This window comes from Squalius cephalus, assembly GCF_949319135.1.
Source record: "Squalius cephalus genome assembly, chromosome: 21".
Lineage (NCBI taxonomy): Eukaryota > Metazoa > Chordata > Actinopteri > Cypriniformes > Leuciscidae > Squalius > Squalius cephalus.
This window is the reverse complement of record NC_137142.1, coordinates 5,848,856-5,866,198: the sequence shown is the minus strand read 5'-3', so window position 1 is coordinate 5,866,198 and position 17,343 is coordinate 5,848,856. Positions and strand designations below refer to the sequence as shown.

At 40.1% G+C, this 17,343-nt stretch overlaps 1 protein-coding gene across 3 annotated transcripts in view; it reads right to left on the bottom strand.

Annotated features, from left to right (window-relative positions):
- Nucleotides 1-2,883: 2,883 nt before the first annotated feature.
- The window catches only part of dlk2 (delta-like 2 homolog), a 38,166-nt gene continuing 23,706 nt past the window's right edge, over nt 2,884-17,343 (bottom strand). For all 3 annotated transcript variants that reach the window (XM_079855855.1, XM_079855853.1, XM_079855854.1), the window contains exons 3-6: nt 8,926-9,022; nt 8,474-8,604; nt 8,255-8,399; nt 2,884-4,227 (exon numbers count right to left, since the gene is read on the bottom strand). In XM_079855855.1, the coding sequence (XP_079711981.1) occupies nt 3,495-4,227; nt 8,255-8,399; nt 8,474-8,604; nt 8,926-9,022 (1,106 nt within the window). In that variant the 3' untranslated portion in view covers nt 2,884-3,494. The remainder of the gene's footprint in view (nt 4,228-8,254; nt 8,400-8,473; nt 8,605-8,925; nt 9,023-17,343) is intronic.

The window sequence follows — 17,343 nt, the reverse complement described above, 5'->3', positions numbered from 1 at the left end:
TACGTGCGAATATTTCAGCAGTTATTATATGCGTCCCGAATTTATGTCGACTGAACCAGCGATAGGCTACCAATTATTCGTGAATGAATCAATCTTTTGGTTCGATTCTAAACGCGCTTGCATAACGGTCTAAAACTATTCGGATTCATTCGGACCGCTCAGTCACTGAATCATCTGAAGCGGTTTCTCGTTCAGTACAGTAACAACAAATAGCGATGTTTTCAGTTGTTTCACTAGTTTCAACACGGCCCAGCGCGGAGTTGCGTTTACTCCCGGTCCCGGACACTAAACAGCGTTGCGACAACCAGTGGGAAGCGTTTCAGTTCGACAGAAACCTCTCTGTTACAAACTACAATTCACTCGATGATTTAATTAGTATTAAATCGGATGAAACAGCCTCAACATTCCCAACAAGACTGACGAGGAAAGCAGGAGAAACATTGTGGCATGAACGAAATTAGAAGACTTTAAATCCCCTAATCACCCTTACAAACATTTACCATGAATGTACTGTAGTAATTTACCATGGTTGGGCAGAAATGTGCAATATTTATATTGAATACTATGTAGTAATAAATAATAGTAAATATATATACTATAATATTATATAGTATAATAGTAAATATAGTGATTTATATTGCATTAGTTTTATTAGGTGGGTAGAGGAATATATAATTAATGCTTGTTATGAAATTATGTTTCTTTGTAAAGGTGCGTATAGTTTTTAACTTGGGTTTAGTCATTTTTTTATACAGTGGGAGCGAGTAGCCAGTGGTTAACAAGTCTCACTGTCAGAATGTTTTAATTATAAATAAAATTATTATTATTTCTCACCAACAGCTATAAGTTTGTATAAATAATTTATTTGTTCCAAGGAAAATAGTTGTACACAGCTGTAAATTATCAAGTTTTTTATTTATTATGGTTTTATATATTTGTATAGGCTACTGTTGGGTACCACATTTCCAAGTAAATACCACACTTTTTTAGGGTTACTTTAACTTATTTATTGAAACTGTTATGTTTCAATAAATAAGCTAAACCCCCAAACCAACCCACCGGCCCACCTCAACTTTTCGATTTGATAATGCGGCCCTCGAATGAAACTAATTGAATAGCCCTGGTGTAGTGCATTTATCAGTTTTTGATATGTCCACCAGGGGTCACTTGTTGTCTTTTTTTAGGACATTAGCAAAGATTAATAAATGAATAACCAAGATTAATAAGTTAATTACCAGGCTTGTGACATAACTCATTAATGACCTAAAAAAAAAAATATATATATGAAGACTTCCGATGCAAAAGCCTCTAAGTGCCATCTGAAATTTTCTTCTAAAATGAGCGTTTTTATCAAGCTCGTATATTTAGGTTCAGTTATTTCACTTTAATGACAATTAATAGGGAATTTTCATTACCATTAAAGTGAAATAACTGAACATAAACATACAAGCTTGATAAAAACAATCATTCTAGAGGAAAATTTCAGAACTCTATTATATAATAAATATATATTTAATTTTATATATATAATTATTAACTATAAGGACTATTACTGAAATAATAGTCATTTTTAGCTTGGATATGGATAAGAAAATTGCATAGATAAGATAATTTATTCATGACACCTGCTTTTTAAAGACAGTTTTTATAGAGTGATTTAGACATGGAGTTACACAGTTAAAATCTTTAATACACACAGTTCTGTATAAAAATGCACATTACAATAAAAAAAACAAATATACATTTCACCAATAAATTACATAAATAAATTATATTTGCACTTAAGAATACTGTTGTTTATGTATCATTTTATATCACAAAAATCATTCCCATAAAACTAATATTACTATCTAAACCGCTTAAAATAGCATCACAATAATGTTAAAGGGAACTTACACTTTCATTTAAAAAAAAAAAAGTATGTTCATAAAACAAACATATTCTCAAAAAAATAAAAAGTAGCATATACTCACTCTTACGATTTGAACACTTGGCAAAAATGTGTACACGTACATCTGAAATTAAAAGAGCTTCTCGAGAGATGTGGCTAGATATTACACATACAGCACTACTATACACACAGTTTTGATGTATTTGAGTGGTTTAGTGCTTCCCTTGATGTGACATGCAGCTCGTTAGTGCTACCGTATACTCTTTGAGTACAGACCTCATATCAACTAACAGTTCCCAGGATGTGTGTACCTTAAAGTCAACATGAAACAGCATCTGCATCCACCTGACCTTCATAATGTGACGTACAGTATATTCAATGAGAAAAGTATATGGTGAGATTCAGTTTTGATTCAGATTGGATTTTGAAAATGGTCTGAAAATTACGAAAGCCCCAAAACAAGATAAATATCTTTTTTTTTTTTCTTAAATTTTTTCTAACACTTTACAATAAGGTCCCATTACTCAACATTAGTTAATGCAGTAACTAACAAACAATGAGCAATACATTTGTTACAATATTTATTCATCTTTTCTAACGTTAGTTGATAAAAATACAACTGTTCATTGTAAGTTCATGTTAGCTCAGATCCATTAAATAATATTAACAGACACAACTTTTGATTTTAATAATGTATTAGTAATTGTTGAAATGAATATTAAGATTAATGCTTTTTTTTATATATATATAATAAATGCTTTTTTTTTTAAAAGAAGAAGAATTTTCATGTTAACTAACCTTATTGTAAAATGTTAAGTAAAATAAATCTGCTTCTGGTTGCCAAGGTTTGTACCGCATGCTGTTAGCTAGCAAGCAATTTTGTTGCTTTTATTAAGGGAAAAAATTAAGACCAAAAAAATACAGAGAAATAATTTTGGGAGAGGAAATATAGACTCAGAATGGCACTAAGACTCTCGGTCCATCGAAAATAGTGCCTGGATCAGCCAAAACGTTTTCAGAGGAAGTTAATACATTTATGGATTATTACATTACATGTGTTACATTACATTTGTTATTACATGTATATAACATTTCTACGGAGAAGAAAAAATGAGGAAAAATGATTATTTATTCCCCGAGAAACTTTGCATTCGCTCTCACAAACACAAACGTTTTTTTTTTGCGGGGGAATGCAAAGGTTTTGCGAGCGAACGCAAAGTTTCTCGGGGGAACGCAAACATTTTTGCAAGAGAATGCAAAAGCATTTCATTATTTTTCGTCCCATCTCATATTTTTTTTGCCACCACCACGTCCCATCAGGGCCTCCGTACATGATCTTATCTTGGGAATAATATCCCAAGACCAGGTAAGAGCATTACTGATTTCATGTTGACTCTAACTGACCTAATGTTCCCTCATCAGTACATGCCCTCACTTGTGGCATTGATAATTAAAATACAACTACTAATTGGTTCTTTACATCTGTGTAATGGCTCTGTATAATAACCACCTGCATTCAGCCAACTCTCAGATTCATCTTTATCCTGTGAGTGGTCAGAAGTGGTCGTTTACTTCAGCGAGAGCAGCTGCGCGATCTCCGTGTCTAAATGACGTCGGTGTTCAGCCTCTTCTTCTCGAGCTCGGCTGGAGGCTGGAGGAAACTGATCTTGCACTCCTGTTGCACAGGAGAGTGAGTTCGACACCGGTGGAACGGGCGATGCTGAGTGGGAGCCGGTCTACACTGGCAGCGAGCCGATCGGTCCTGGCACTGTCCGCGCAGCACCAGACCAGCTGTTACTGCCACCACGGCTAAAGTCATGCCGCCCAGCACCAGCAGGAGGACGAGCTGCGACTCCGACAGCCCGTCCGCCCCACGCTGGGTCACCACTGAGATTTTAAACGAGCGTTTCTCATTCCCGTTGGGAGTCGTCCAATGTGAGTGGTTTCCCAGAACAGATTTGCTCTTGAACGGAGACACCGCTTGAGATCCCGACTCCCAGACGGGAATCTCGCATGTTCTTCCGGTGTGACCTGGAGGGCAGAGGCACTGGAAGGCCGAGACCCGATCTATGCAGCGTCCTCCGTTGAGGCAGGGCCGGCCGGCGCAGTCGTCCAAGTTGATGGTGCAGAAACGCCCGGTGAAACCCACAGGGCACAGGCAGGAAAAACGGTTCACGCCGTCCACACAGGTGGCGCCATTGGCACAGGGGCGCATCAGGCAGTCGTCCATGTTGGTCTCGCAGCGCGGCCCGGTGAAGCCGGCCAGGCACCGGCACGACAGCTCTGGAGCGAAACCACCCAGATCCTCGCAGAGACCGCCATTCTTGCAGGGGGACCTGAAGTGAGAAACATCGGAGAAAATATCTGTCACTTACGCTTGTGATTTATTTATTTTTGTGCTGCTGTCACAATGTTTTAAAGGTCAAAGTTGGGATTTCTGAACTCATATTGTCACCAATTGTTTTCTGAGAACTGATATATATTCAAAACATTTGTAAAAATATTTTTCATACATTAAAAAAAAAAAAAAAAAAAAAAAAGAGCGCCGTGGACATTTATAAGTTGAATGTGTCTGGCTTCTGATGTCATACGCTTCCAGTTATTATCAGCTGTACAAAACAGCCCTACATGCTGCTTGATTTTACAAATCTGGTATTTCTCACCATATTATTATAATGAATTATCATAATTAATAAACACACTGGTTTGTAGCACAAATAGTTTTACCGTGATATTCTTCTAGTTATTTTCCTATAGCAGCTAATTATTCGGAAATCTCGCAAAATCACAGAAAGCTTACGTTGCAAAATATGGTGGATATAACAGCGCTACTATAACATAACATAACGAACATAACAGCAACCAGTGAAGTCCACTTCCTGAGAGAATGACATTTATGAGCCGGTTCTTATTTGTCAATTAAGGGTGTGTTCACACTTGTAGTTTGGTTCGCTTGGTTTGTTTGGTCTGGACAAAAGAAAACATTTAGTCCTGGTCCGCTTAGCGTTCACATTGGCATTTTAACACTGAACCTAAAGGCATAGGGATATGTTCACAACCAGATTGGTCGGCTTTTATTACGTATATATTGCGACGGAACATCCCAAACGATGCTGTATTCTGGGATATGTGCGAAGCTCCATATGATGGTATTTTGAGCAGCTGAGAACTCGTGAAGAGCTTATAAAATGTGTAAAAGTGTCAAAACAGCACACACACACACACGAAGATCTGCTGCGAGGAGACGCGGTTCTGATGCCTGTACTGAACTGTGATGAGCAACATCACGACTATGGTGAGAAAAAACATGCTTGAGCATTCGGTCCTTTTTAGAGTCGCATCTTGTGACATCATGCCCAATTTTTGGTTCGTTTACATGTCTTTGGTCCGTGTTGCGTTCATATTTAATTCAAAACGCACCAGAGTTCGCTTGGAAGTGGCCTGAGACCCATCTCTCCGCACACCAGGTGGACCAAGACCCATTATTGTTTGGTGTCATCAATTTCCAAGCAATGCATGATTTGATCAAATGGACACCTTTAATGCAATGTAAGTTGCTTCTGTCAAAAACATAAATGTAAATAAAAAGTGTGAGCCAGTTCTTTTTAGTGAATCAAAAGCACTTATGATTCAGCAGCAGTGGTCAAAAAGACTCGCTTACTGAGCTGCAAATGTGTTGATACTGCTTAAGAGTCACAGGATTTATACTTTCAGGGGAATCGGTCAATGCATGTATTACTTACAGTTATCTCTGCATATTACACTTTAACAAGGTGACATCAAAAACATTGCACACGTGTTGCCCACAACATCATTCATGTGCACAATCGAAACACAATTAAACATTTCTTTTTAAATACATTTATAAAACATGCATATGCACAGATTTTACCTAAATGTGCGCACGATAAAATCAACGCCAACGTTCATATTTATAAAATCGGTCTTTGACGTGGAGAAGTGCTCAGCGCCACGTCAGGGTCTGGGCAGACGTACACACTTTCCTTGTGCAGAGAGTCTGAGAACTGCAGGTATTTGGAAATCTAAGCAATTCTTGCCACTCGCAATTCTCAAGTAAAACCTTTAGAAATGATCGTAAGATCAAATGTAGGACGGTTTCTATGCAACATTGTATAAATTAGGCCCTTTGGTGTCTCTAGAACAGCAACTGGTCCAGTCCTGCTGCATCATTTCCCAGGAACACACTCAGTCGGTTTGTGTTGCTCGTCCTGGGAGGAACAGTCGGGCCGATCTGCAGTGTGTCGGTGTTACAGACTCTCACTGGGCCAGTAATGATGAGCCCACTGAATTACATGATTGCACTCTGGAGGCTGCAGATTGACCAGGCTGTTGTTCTGTCTGTGCCAGTGCTTCTGGACTTGTGTGCTAATAGATTAAGGATCACAGCTTAACGAAACATTTATTCAGAGGGGTCATATCATGAGCAATTCACTGATCTCACGTAAAAGAGTTCATTGTAATTGAAAGTCCTACTAAAAACGACTTGTTCTGTTCTTCTGCAACTTTTTGATGTCAAACAGGTGAGTATCTGAAAACACGAGCATTATTATAAACCAAATATTATTCAGACACCAGATTTAATTATTGGTTATTTTTTACTAGTGGGTGCAGGACACTGTAGTTAATTTATGTAAGTGAGGATAGCAAAATAAAGTAAACCGTGACATTTTATACCCAAAAATTCTTCATACAGTGACCAGTAAAATGGGTAAAAATTTGGAAACAAAAATTATTCAGACACTTGTGCATGTTTTGCTTAAGTGTTTTTTCTTTAATTGCTAATGCAACCTTTTTCCACTAGCCTGACAAGCCAGACCCACATCAAGATGTTGGGTCTGGGAACCCACCATTGGCAGGGCTCAATCCGAGGGGCGGGATAAACGGTTGTCTTTCAAATTCCCTCTGCATGCAATAGGATAGCGCTATAACCAACCACAGCGTCTTCCCACCAGCGGAGCTAGTTGATAGATTAAACTTTTGCCGTATCCGGTCGGCAAAACACATCTTCCTTTTTTAAGAATGACTTAAGTGCCATTCTCTGCTTAAAAAAAAGCTTAACACCAAGTTTTCCTGAGTCGCGGCCAAAGCCGATTGGAAAGACCACTGTTCGCCAGCAGCAGCTCTTCTTTGTTTTCAAGTAGCAGGGAACCGTCGCAACTCTGTCGTCATTATGTTAACCCGCCCACCGACTCTATACACGATGTGATTGGCCTGACTAGAGTTTGGTTTTTCCACTTCGCAAGCCAACGGAGAGTTGCTAGACCACCCTGGCTGCAAATTACATTTGCTGCTAGGGTGCGTCTATATTTCTAGGCTACTTTTACACCACAGACTGAACAAAATTAAGCATTGCTTGGTAATTGGTTGATGTTAACTGGTCTGGTTTTAACCAGGCTAATAATACCATTCTCAGTAGTAACTGAGTTATGGTCTGGCAAAGCTCCATATACAAATCATTTCCAAAGAGGCGTCACCAACGGACGTCACTCAAATGCCTCTGGGCGCAGTTGGATAGACCTAAAACCAATCAGAGTGATCGTCATCGTGTAAAGCTGCGTCCCAATTCGCCTAAGTTACACTACGCCATAAAAGTATGTACTCTTTTTGTGAAGAAAAGGTATTTACTTTTGAATGTGTAGCAAAAAAGTAGGCAAGCTTTGGGACATACTACTTCGTCATCTTTATCGGACGGATCTGTCGCGTGCATCCTGTCACGTAAACTGCCCTGTCAATCATCGTGTCACAGTTAAAATCCTCTATTAAATCTAATTTAATTTCCTACCGTTTCGGAGAGAAATGTAGAAGCACGTTCATCTGCCAGTGGGTCTTTCATGGAGACTGTCCTCATGTGTTTGCAATTAGAATATAATAATGCATTTAAAAGTTGAACGGACGTCGCTCAAATGCCTCTGGGCGCAATTGGATAGACCTAAAACCAATCAGAGCGATCGTCATTGTGTAAAGCCCGCCTCAACGTTTCTGATTGGTGCCGCGATTTCTAGGCCATGGAAATGGGCTTGAATGAGCTCTTTGCCAGACTACTTCTCGAGCAAATCTGAATTTGCCGGAAGTTGTCTGGGTTTTCCCAGGCTATGGTATTATCTAATTGTGTACTTAAATTTAACAGCTGGCAGATATTCAACATAATTCATTTGTGAGACGGTCTAACAGAAGGATGGACAAAACCAGTGAAATATGAGAGTTCTTGTCATATTTTATTACCATTTTCCTAAACTATAGCAAATAAACTGTGATAATGTTGAAGGCGTCTGAATACATTTTGGTTTGACTGTATATATATATATATATATATACATATAAAAAAATAAAAAAAACACTCACTTTGTCTTTTGGCAAGGCCCAGTTTTCAGTTCGCAGTCCCGCCCATGAAAGCCTTCAGGACATAAGCAGTTATAATCCCCCGACTCACTCAAGACGCATGTCGCCCCGTTCTGACACGGCTGCTCTCTAGAGCACACGTAAATATCTGCGAGACAAGAAGGTGTTGTCATGTCAGTCTGTTAATGCATTTAACTCTTACACTCATGAATAATGAATCACCTTTGTCACAGAATCTCCCCCCCCACCCGTCCATGCAGGTGCACTGCCAGGGCTGATGACAGGAGCCGTGAACACAGCCGGGCATTCGCACGCAGTCGTCACAGCGCGGGCCACCCCAGCCCGGGTCACACCTGACACACAGAGACAACAGGTAAATACTGTTCATCTGTTTACAGCAGGGGCGCCCAATCGACTGTCCTGCACAGGTCATCTCCAACCCTAATCAAACACACCTAAAGCAACCAATTAAGGTCTTCAGGATCACTTGAAAACTAAAGGCAGGTGTGTTTGACCAGGGTTGGAGATGAACTGTGCAGGACAGGATTGGGCACCCTTGGTTTACAGTCTTCTAAAGCAAGCTGTGAGCGGGAACAAGCTTGCACAGGTCAAATATACTTTACCAGCATGACACCTGAAAGTCACACAAACTTCCCCCTCATGAGTCGACTCACCTGCAGTCTCCATTTTCAGCACACTTTCCGTGGCCAAGTTCACACGTGCAGTTACTGGCTGAGGGCGTTGGAGATGTTTCCACTGAGGGAAATGAAACTGAAGAGAAGCATACATGTTTATTGATCTTACTATGCAGCAGTGTCTGTTGGCTAAAATTATTAAGAAATGTTTTTTATTTACATTTAATCATTAAGCAGACGCTTTTATCCGAAGCGACTTACAAACGAGGAGAGCAATAGACGCAATTAAACTAACAACAGGACAACAATATGAGAGTGCTGTGACCCTTCCCAGTGTAGTTTAACGCAGTATGTGTCTTTTTTTTTTAAAGATAGATACAGAGTAGGAGAGAAAACAAAGTGTTAGTGTTAATGGATCAAGTGTTGCCATTAATACTAACTTTATTTTCTCACTCTATGGGCCCTATCTTGAACCCAGCGCAATTGACTTTGTATTACAGACGCATGTATCATTCCTATTTTGCACCTGCGCACAGCGGACTTTCCCTCCACAGACGCATGTCAGTAAAGTAGGGAATGAACTTGCGCTCCCGGGGGCGGTTCAGCGAAAAGAGGCGGCGTGTTCCGGCGCAAACGTTCCCTGGTGCTATTTTGCAGGTTTAGAAAACAATTCCGCCACTGACCAGGAAAAACCTAGTCTAAAGTCGTGTTGCGCATGTTATTCAGATGCTATTTTAAGGGCGCATGCTTGGCCATAATCAATGTAGCGTGTGGTACAACGCGCATACACTTTGCTTCACTCATCTACACAGAAGCAGCAGTTCACATTTTTAGAAAATCATACATTATTACAAGGAAAAATATTAACACACGAGGGAAATCATTGTTGTGTCCATGAAGATGAGAAAAAATAGGCATAAATTATCATACGCCTGTTTAACCGAAGCTAATTTGGGTGGGTTTCTCCATCCCCGTTAATTAAATGTCACTTCTCTGTGTTTTACGGCCCTGACGAGAACGCCGGTCTCCTCGGCTGTGAACCGCTCCTGGCAAATCCGCCGTTATAATAGCAATCCGCCATGGAACAAGCGCGCCTGCTCTTAAAGGGAATGTGAGATGACGCTCTGATTGGTTTATTTCACGTTACGCCCAAACCACACCTATGAGTAATGAAGCTACTTCAGACCAACACATTTTAGATTTGCGTCGGGCGCAAGAGTCATTTATCCCGCCAGTATAATAGCAACAGCGCCCGAGATCCGCCCACAAAGTTACTTGCGTTTCGCATTTGATACTTGCGTTTCAGATCGTTAAAATAGGGCCCTTTTTTTATTTTTATTATTACGTATACCGTGTTAGACTAAACTGGAAATGGAATGGAATGGGAATGGAAACTGGGTTTAACTGGAATTAAGCTGAAATAAAATATTAGATTTAAAAACAAAACAACAATTACAAATGTTGCCTTGGCAGCTAAAATACTGTATACATATAAAATGAAGTTCTAAACTAAACCTGAAATGAAAATATATAAAAGCTAAACAAATTATTTAAAAAAATTACAAGTACAAAAACAAAACAAAATTACAAAAATATGCATTTTGGTGCAGTTTCTTATATTCATATTGTCAAAAAGTGAGATGAAATTCTGAGAGCTTGTAATGTAAATCAGTGAGATCTTTAAAACAGTCCAGCGGACACTTACATAAACTGCATATGAATGTCAGTTGTCACTCTATGTCTCCCAATAATATGCCTTAGTAAGATTAAGTGCTAAATGCTTATTTTTATTATCAAAGCTCTGTAGTTTTTATCATGGGGGGAAACATAATGCAATCCAATACAATGGTGATTGCGAGATGGACAAATAAACGTTCCTCAAAAGCATGATAGATCATATTTGAGACTCACATTTTAGCTTAATTAAAAAAAAAAAAAATTTTTTAAATCCATTAAGTGTTCAACGTGAAATATTACTAACAATATGAAAGTTACTTTTTTTTTTGTTTTCCGATATAAAAAAGTAATTCAAGATCTCACAGCAAAAAGACGTGACCCACAACCTGAAAGGGGTGTTTTCACAATTATACTAAAAGACCTTTTACTTGCTAAAAATAAGTATAAAATATCGATCGTAGGGCAGAAGGCATGTAGTAGATTGTGTACAACATGTTTTTTCAGAAAGTTTTGATCATGTTGATAATTTAGAGGCCTAAGAAGTTTGTGTATCAAATATGACACAGTAGAATTTATAGGGTTAATAATCTGCATGTACTTTTATATGAAAAGTGTTTTGATCTGGTACAGGAAGTGATCCACCCCTGATCTCCATCATCACCATCTCGACTGAGTGATTTAGCATTCTTGGCTGTGCTAATCCAGGATTGGGCTTTGCACTACGGTGGATGTTAGTGCAGGGTGTGTGTGTGTGTTGGGGGACGGCCAGCAAGCGCGTGTGTCTGTGGTGATGGGCACGAGGGGAGCGTGTGCGGTGGGAGGAGAGGAATGTGCTCATGTCTCCGCCCGTATGAGCTTTGCCCGAACATCACAAGAATTCACCATCGCCCAGAGCCCAACCCCTACATGCCTTCAAACCACCTCTGACATCACATGTCCTGAGAGAGGGATAGTCCTTTCACTAAACATGCTGAATTATTCCCTACAGCCTGGAAGTTTTTAACAATTATTAATATGCAAATCACATGCACACTTATGAGAACTTCATTTTCCCCCATCTGACATACTCACTTAATCGTGTGACTATTTCGGATAAGAGCTGGTATGTCAGACACAATACATGTGTAAGCTCATATTCATTGACTGCTGCTGGAATGGGAAGCATTTTCCATGTAATCTGGCCAAGACCTATATTCCTGGAAACACAGAGCTTTGAACAATGCGTGCCTGGCTTTCCTGTGCTATCAGTGCAACAGCTGAAAAGTACAACCTGATAACAGAGCAGTCCAAACAACAATATGAAGTGTAATCTCTTAAACATAGACAGCTGAAGGATTAGTTTAACATTTAAAATTCTCAAAATAATTCTTGTTCTACAGCTTTATGTGAAGTGAATGGTAATTTTGTCCCTCTTGCTTGCAAAAAGACTTCCTGAGAGCTGAGAGCACATTAAAAATTATGATTTATTATTATTTAAAGTCCCCCTGTGGTGAAAATCCAGCTTTTAATGTTGTTTATATGTCTATGTGGTGTTTTTAATATGCTTTAAGACAAACCATGTGCAAATTCATAAGTCGACGGCATTGCTGAGTATTTTCTCCTTAAAACTGCAGTGAACCAAAGACAGTCTCAAGAACACGGTTTGAAATCGCTGGTGTTTCTGACATCACAAACTACCTTGTAACCAATCACGTCAACGTGTGATCGAGTGGATCTCTGAGCTGGTGCTAGTGAGTGGAGGCGGGGCTCATTTGCATATTCATGGTCCGCGTAAACTAAATGAGGTGTTGGTGTGGAAAGGAAGCAGATTTGCATGATTTTGCCAACAAGATTACACGGAAAAAAACTTAACTATTTTACAAGGGGGCAATTTTTTATACATTTATTTGAATCATTCAAAAACGAAAGATTTTTAGAAAAAGGTCACCATGAAGGATCACCCTTTAACATAACCTCTAATATGAACCTCATACTCTGATATCTCTTCATTATGGTTGTAACAGTATTGTAAAGGCCTAATGTTAAGGCTAATGTTACAAGTAGTGTTAATTAAAAAAAATATATATATATCTTGTGGGCAACACTCATGATATTAAAAACCAAACATATTGAAAGAACAACTGAACACAAATTTTGCTATGGAGTGGGTTCCCTGTCTAATTGCTGACGCTATGGGGACACGTCCTCGGGGAACCCGGTGTCTGAGAACCGTGTAACTACACACTGATATCATTGGCCAACGCAGTATAAATAGTATAAACACAGAGTGCCCGAGAGTATGCATAAGGCGCCTGCAAACTTTTTTTGTGTGCCCATAAAGTCTTGTGTTTTTTGGTCTCCATGATTTAGACAGCTCTTACGAAAAAGAAGTTTATTCAAGTGTTCTATTAGTATACTTCTTTTAATCTAAAAATAAGAAAGTATAGGATACTTTCACTCTACTTTTTATGTACTTTTCAGAAATATACTTTTTAGAATTATACTTAAAATTGCACTTTAATATACTTGACTTATACTGACAGATATGTATATTTAGCCTATACTTGTACTCAATCTTTTGATCGAGATAAACTTAAAAAAAGTATAATTAAGTATTCCAAGTATACTTGGCTGGTAATTGTTTTTATGTTTTTGATTGAGTAGCCTATTAAATACTTTTTTTACATACTGTCTTATAAACTTACATTGTTTGAAAATATAAATTTATAAAGAAAACAGATGTTCCTAATTCTGAGTGTCTGAATTTTTGTGTAGGCTAGACCACTGGTAGTGCACACAGGAATTGACTTCAAATCTACACTTTCCCCACCATTGTCTGAAATGTCAGGCTATCCATGTTTTCACTGTTATACGGTAGGGGGAGCTATTACGCGTCTTTTGAAATAGTACAGAATCTTTGGATCAAAACACGGGTGAAGAAGAAGCAGGAGCAAGTGATAGAAGATTGCTTATGCAAATGTAAAATTACGCGATCATCAAACATTAATCAGCATATAAAACTGCCTAACGTTACCGAATGTAAGATATTTCATACAGGAGCAACATTTCTGTTTGAATATTTAGTTCTAACCCTATCCCTACCCACAACTTGTTCCAAAAATCAGAGAGGAATAGATAGTTGAATAACAATGATGTAGCAGCACCAAACCCTGGTTATAAGACTAAACTTGACATAAACTGTAAACTTGTCCCTCAAATCTGATTGTTTGATTGGAATGTTGTTTCAGAATCAACAAAGATGTTGATCCAGAAACATGTTGTACTTGATGAAATCAGGTTCACACTGTTGCTTATCAGGAGCTCATTCAGGCAGGAGAAAATTTGTCTTTGTGTTAAATGAGTGAAGAAAAAATGGCGAGCAAACAATTTAAGAGATGTGTCCCCCCGTGTCCATGTTTTATTACTCCTGGCAATGAACAAAAGCGCTGTGTTATTTGCTTAGGAGCGAGTTCAGACTTCAAGGGGGATAGATGGGCTCACTGTGATCCTTTCTCTCCGAGAAAGTTCTGCTCCCACTTGGCCCTCTAATAATGATGTTTTATTAACAAAGTTTGGGAGGAGCATGTTCAAACTGCCCATCCAATCAGTACGAGAGGAGCCTATATATATACGTAGCCGACTCACCTATGTTCCTCAACAGTTTTCTGCATCCCTCCACATCCCCGTCTCCTCACACTCTCCTGATTACTATCCTAACCAGAGATATGGGTCAGTACTCTGGGTTCGGGCCATATTCCAAGCTCCGAACCCTCCCTCTAGACAACACGCCAAATACACATACTTTTTACATTGATTATTTGTAAGTGTGAACTCGTGAAATGATTGATGGGAGTCAGGCCTCTGAGCCCCACGGTTCTGGCCCTGCATCAGCGTGGGGATCTCAGATGGAGCTAGTGCTAGCTAAGGAGCTTAAAGTGGTTTCCCTCGCTTCTCCGGCTAGCTCTGCAGCTCTCGCCGGCCCAGAAGCCCGTGTAGCAGCTTCTTCTGGGTTGAAAGAGAGCAGTTTGCTTGCTTTGGTTCAGAGGAGCTAGAAATGGAGTCAGTGTCAGAATAACAACCAAGTCTGACACACTCCCCACATATGAAAGCCCTGCATATGATGTTTTGCCATCCAAGCCGTCCCAGACAACATCTAGGCTGGTTGGCAAGTCATATGTGGTGGCAGGTCAGGCTGGTGAACCTGGACCAGAATGAGGGTCTATTTCCTGAGGCAGTTGCAGAACTGCACATAGTCACATCTGGCCCTCAGCGCCACTAAACAGGCAGCCCGTTCAATCAGCCGATCCATGGTGGTGATTGAGAGGCATTTGTGGCTCAATCTGTCAGGCATCAGGGAGAGTGATAACCTTCGGGTCCATTTCCGGGAATGAGTTCCTGGAGAGGGGGAGTAGGGGGAAGAGACTCCGCACTGGAAGGAAAACAGGCAATTGAGCCAGATAAAAATTTAACTCTCACCCCTCTATCTTTCCCTTCCCAGGAGGGTGTTGAAGCACTAGAGGTTGTTTAAAAAAATGAGGGAAGGAAGGTGTTAGGAGGTTGAGATTTATCATGTTACTGTCCAATAAAAAAAAGATAGAAAGAAACTGACTGGACAAGAGTGATGCACGCTCCCTGTGAGACTGGGTGAGTGGATGGAAAGTTAAAATGCTGAAAAAATGCGTCTAGTGCTCTGTTCTCCTCTCTGGGGTGAGATACTTGATGCATATGTATTTGGGTTTTAGAGTGGGATTAATCGTTTTTAGTATCCCAGTTATTTCTGACCCGCAACAAGCTAAGCTGCAGCTGATGTGCGGAAGATTCAAGTTTGACTCTTCGAAAGAAACAAAAAAAGGACTTCTCCTTTTTCTTCGACTTCTCTGACTCTCCCCTGTGGGGGCTTATAAGGTAGAGCCAGTTATTATTACCCACTCTCTCAGTTATGTTGGTGGCCTAAATAGGGCTATGCTCTCTTATGCACATCAGGAGCTTACTATACGGTGAGTATTAAGTGGACTATTTTGGAAAAATGCGTCCAGCTCTCTCATCAGCTGCCCTCTCCAATCCTTCGGTTGGGTTTGTAAGAAGAGCTATGCACCTCATGAATATTTGTTGAGTTGAGCTTGACACTCAAGGCCTTTCCTCTCCAGTCCTCTCAGGACTTGAGATGGACCAGGCATGTTGATGTGGTCCAGACTGTGGTTTGGCCCATTTTTCCACCCTGTTAACCCTTCAGCGGGTATCAAAGCAGAGTAAAAAGAAGTAGACCTCTTTATTAGACCTGAGGAATCTGTCACCCTCTCCATTGTATTGTAAAAAGATGTACGCAGGGCTGTGCTCTCCGACAGATATCCAGTGAGTGGAGCTGACAGGTGAACAGATATTGTCACACGTCTCCCTCCACCCATTCCAAGGAATAGGGGTTATGTTAGGGCTTATGCTCCCTTTCTAATGGGTAGAACAATATATTTGTCAGGTGCATGTTCAGTTCTGTTTGTGTTTTAGTTTTGTTTTCCCTGTGGGCTTGCCCGTCTGTGTTCCTAGTTAGTCTCCATTGTTTGGTAATTTTAGTACCATTTACATTTACAATAAATCATTCCGCAGACGCTTTTATCCAAAGCGACTTACAAATGAGGAGAGCAATAGAAGCAATCAAAGCAGCAACAGGGCAGCAATTTGCAAGTGCTGTGACCTGTCCCAGTTAGTCAAGCACAGTACATGTAACAAGGTGTTATATATATAGAGAGAGAATAGTATGTGCTAGTATTAATGGGTCAAGTGTTTGCCTGGAGAAATAAATAAAATAGGATGGTAGATGTGGTGCTATGGACTTAGCTGAGGCTACCCCTATAGTCTCCCCTTATATCTCTGCTTTTTGGGGCTTCGGGCTGTCCAGTAGCTGGGCTCGGACTTGTCTAGTGGATGAGTCCCCGTTTCAGAAACGGTTGAGCATGGAGTTTGGGGTTTTATTTAACACCTGTAGCACTGAGCTAGTTGCGAACAACAATGTGAGGTCACGGAATATAACCGCTTGGTCTCTGTTGAACCCTTCAATGCCCAGGAAAATGACAGGATCGTGCTTGTGTAAGAGCTTTTTCATTGGTCAGCGTGGCGTAGTGGGTATTAACGTCTCAATAGTGTCAGCAACTGACATGGTGTAGAGTTCTTTTGAAGGAATGTCTTAGGGTTACGTATATAACGGTTCCCTGAAAAGGGAACAAGACGCCACATCACGTCGCCATGTTTCAGGCATGCCTGCGTGTCTTCCTTCAGACAAATCGAATCTGATGATCTGAATTAAAGTGTTGTCGTAAAAGATGCATCTTCAGCAGTTTCTTGAAAATGGCTAGAGACTCATCAACTCGGCAGGTCATTCCACCTGCAGGGAACAGTCCAGGCAAAGGTCTGTGAAAGAGATTTTGTGCCTCTTTGAGATGGCAACACATGGCACCGTTCACTTGCAGAATGCACGCTTCTGGATGGCACGTAGGTCTGGAGTAGTGAGTTTAGGTATCAGGGTCCAGAACCAGTGGTTGTTCTGTAGGCAAGCATCAGTGCCTTTAATTTGATGCGAGTGGCAATTGGCAACCAGTGCAAGTTTTTGAGTAACACACCTGTTCTGTTTTCCCTTGATTGCTCCTTTATGTATATAAGCATTTAGTTCATTCAGGTCCTTGTTCGATATCATTTATGTTGTAGTGGTTGTTCTGTTTAATGAGTTTGATTCCTATATGTTTCCAAGTAAAGACTTTGTTATTGAATTTTATGTTGCCGTGTGATTATTGCAGCCACTCAAGTGTGACA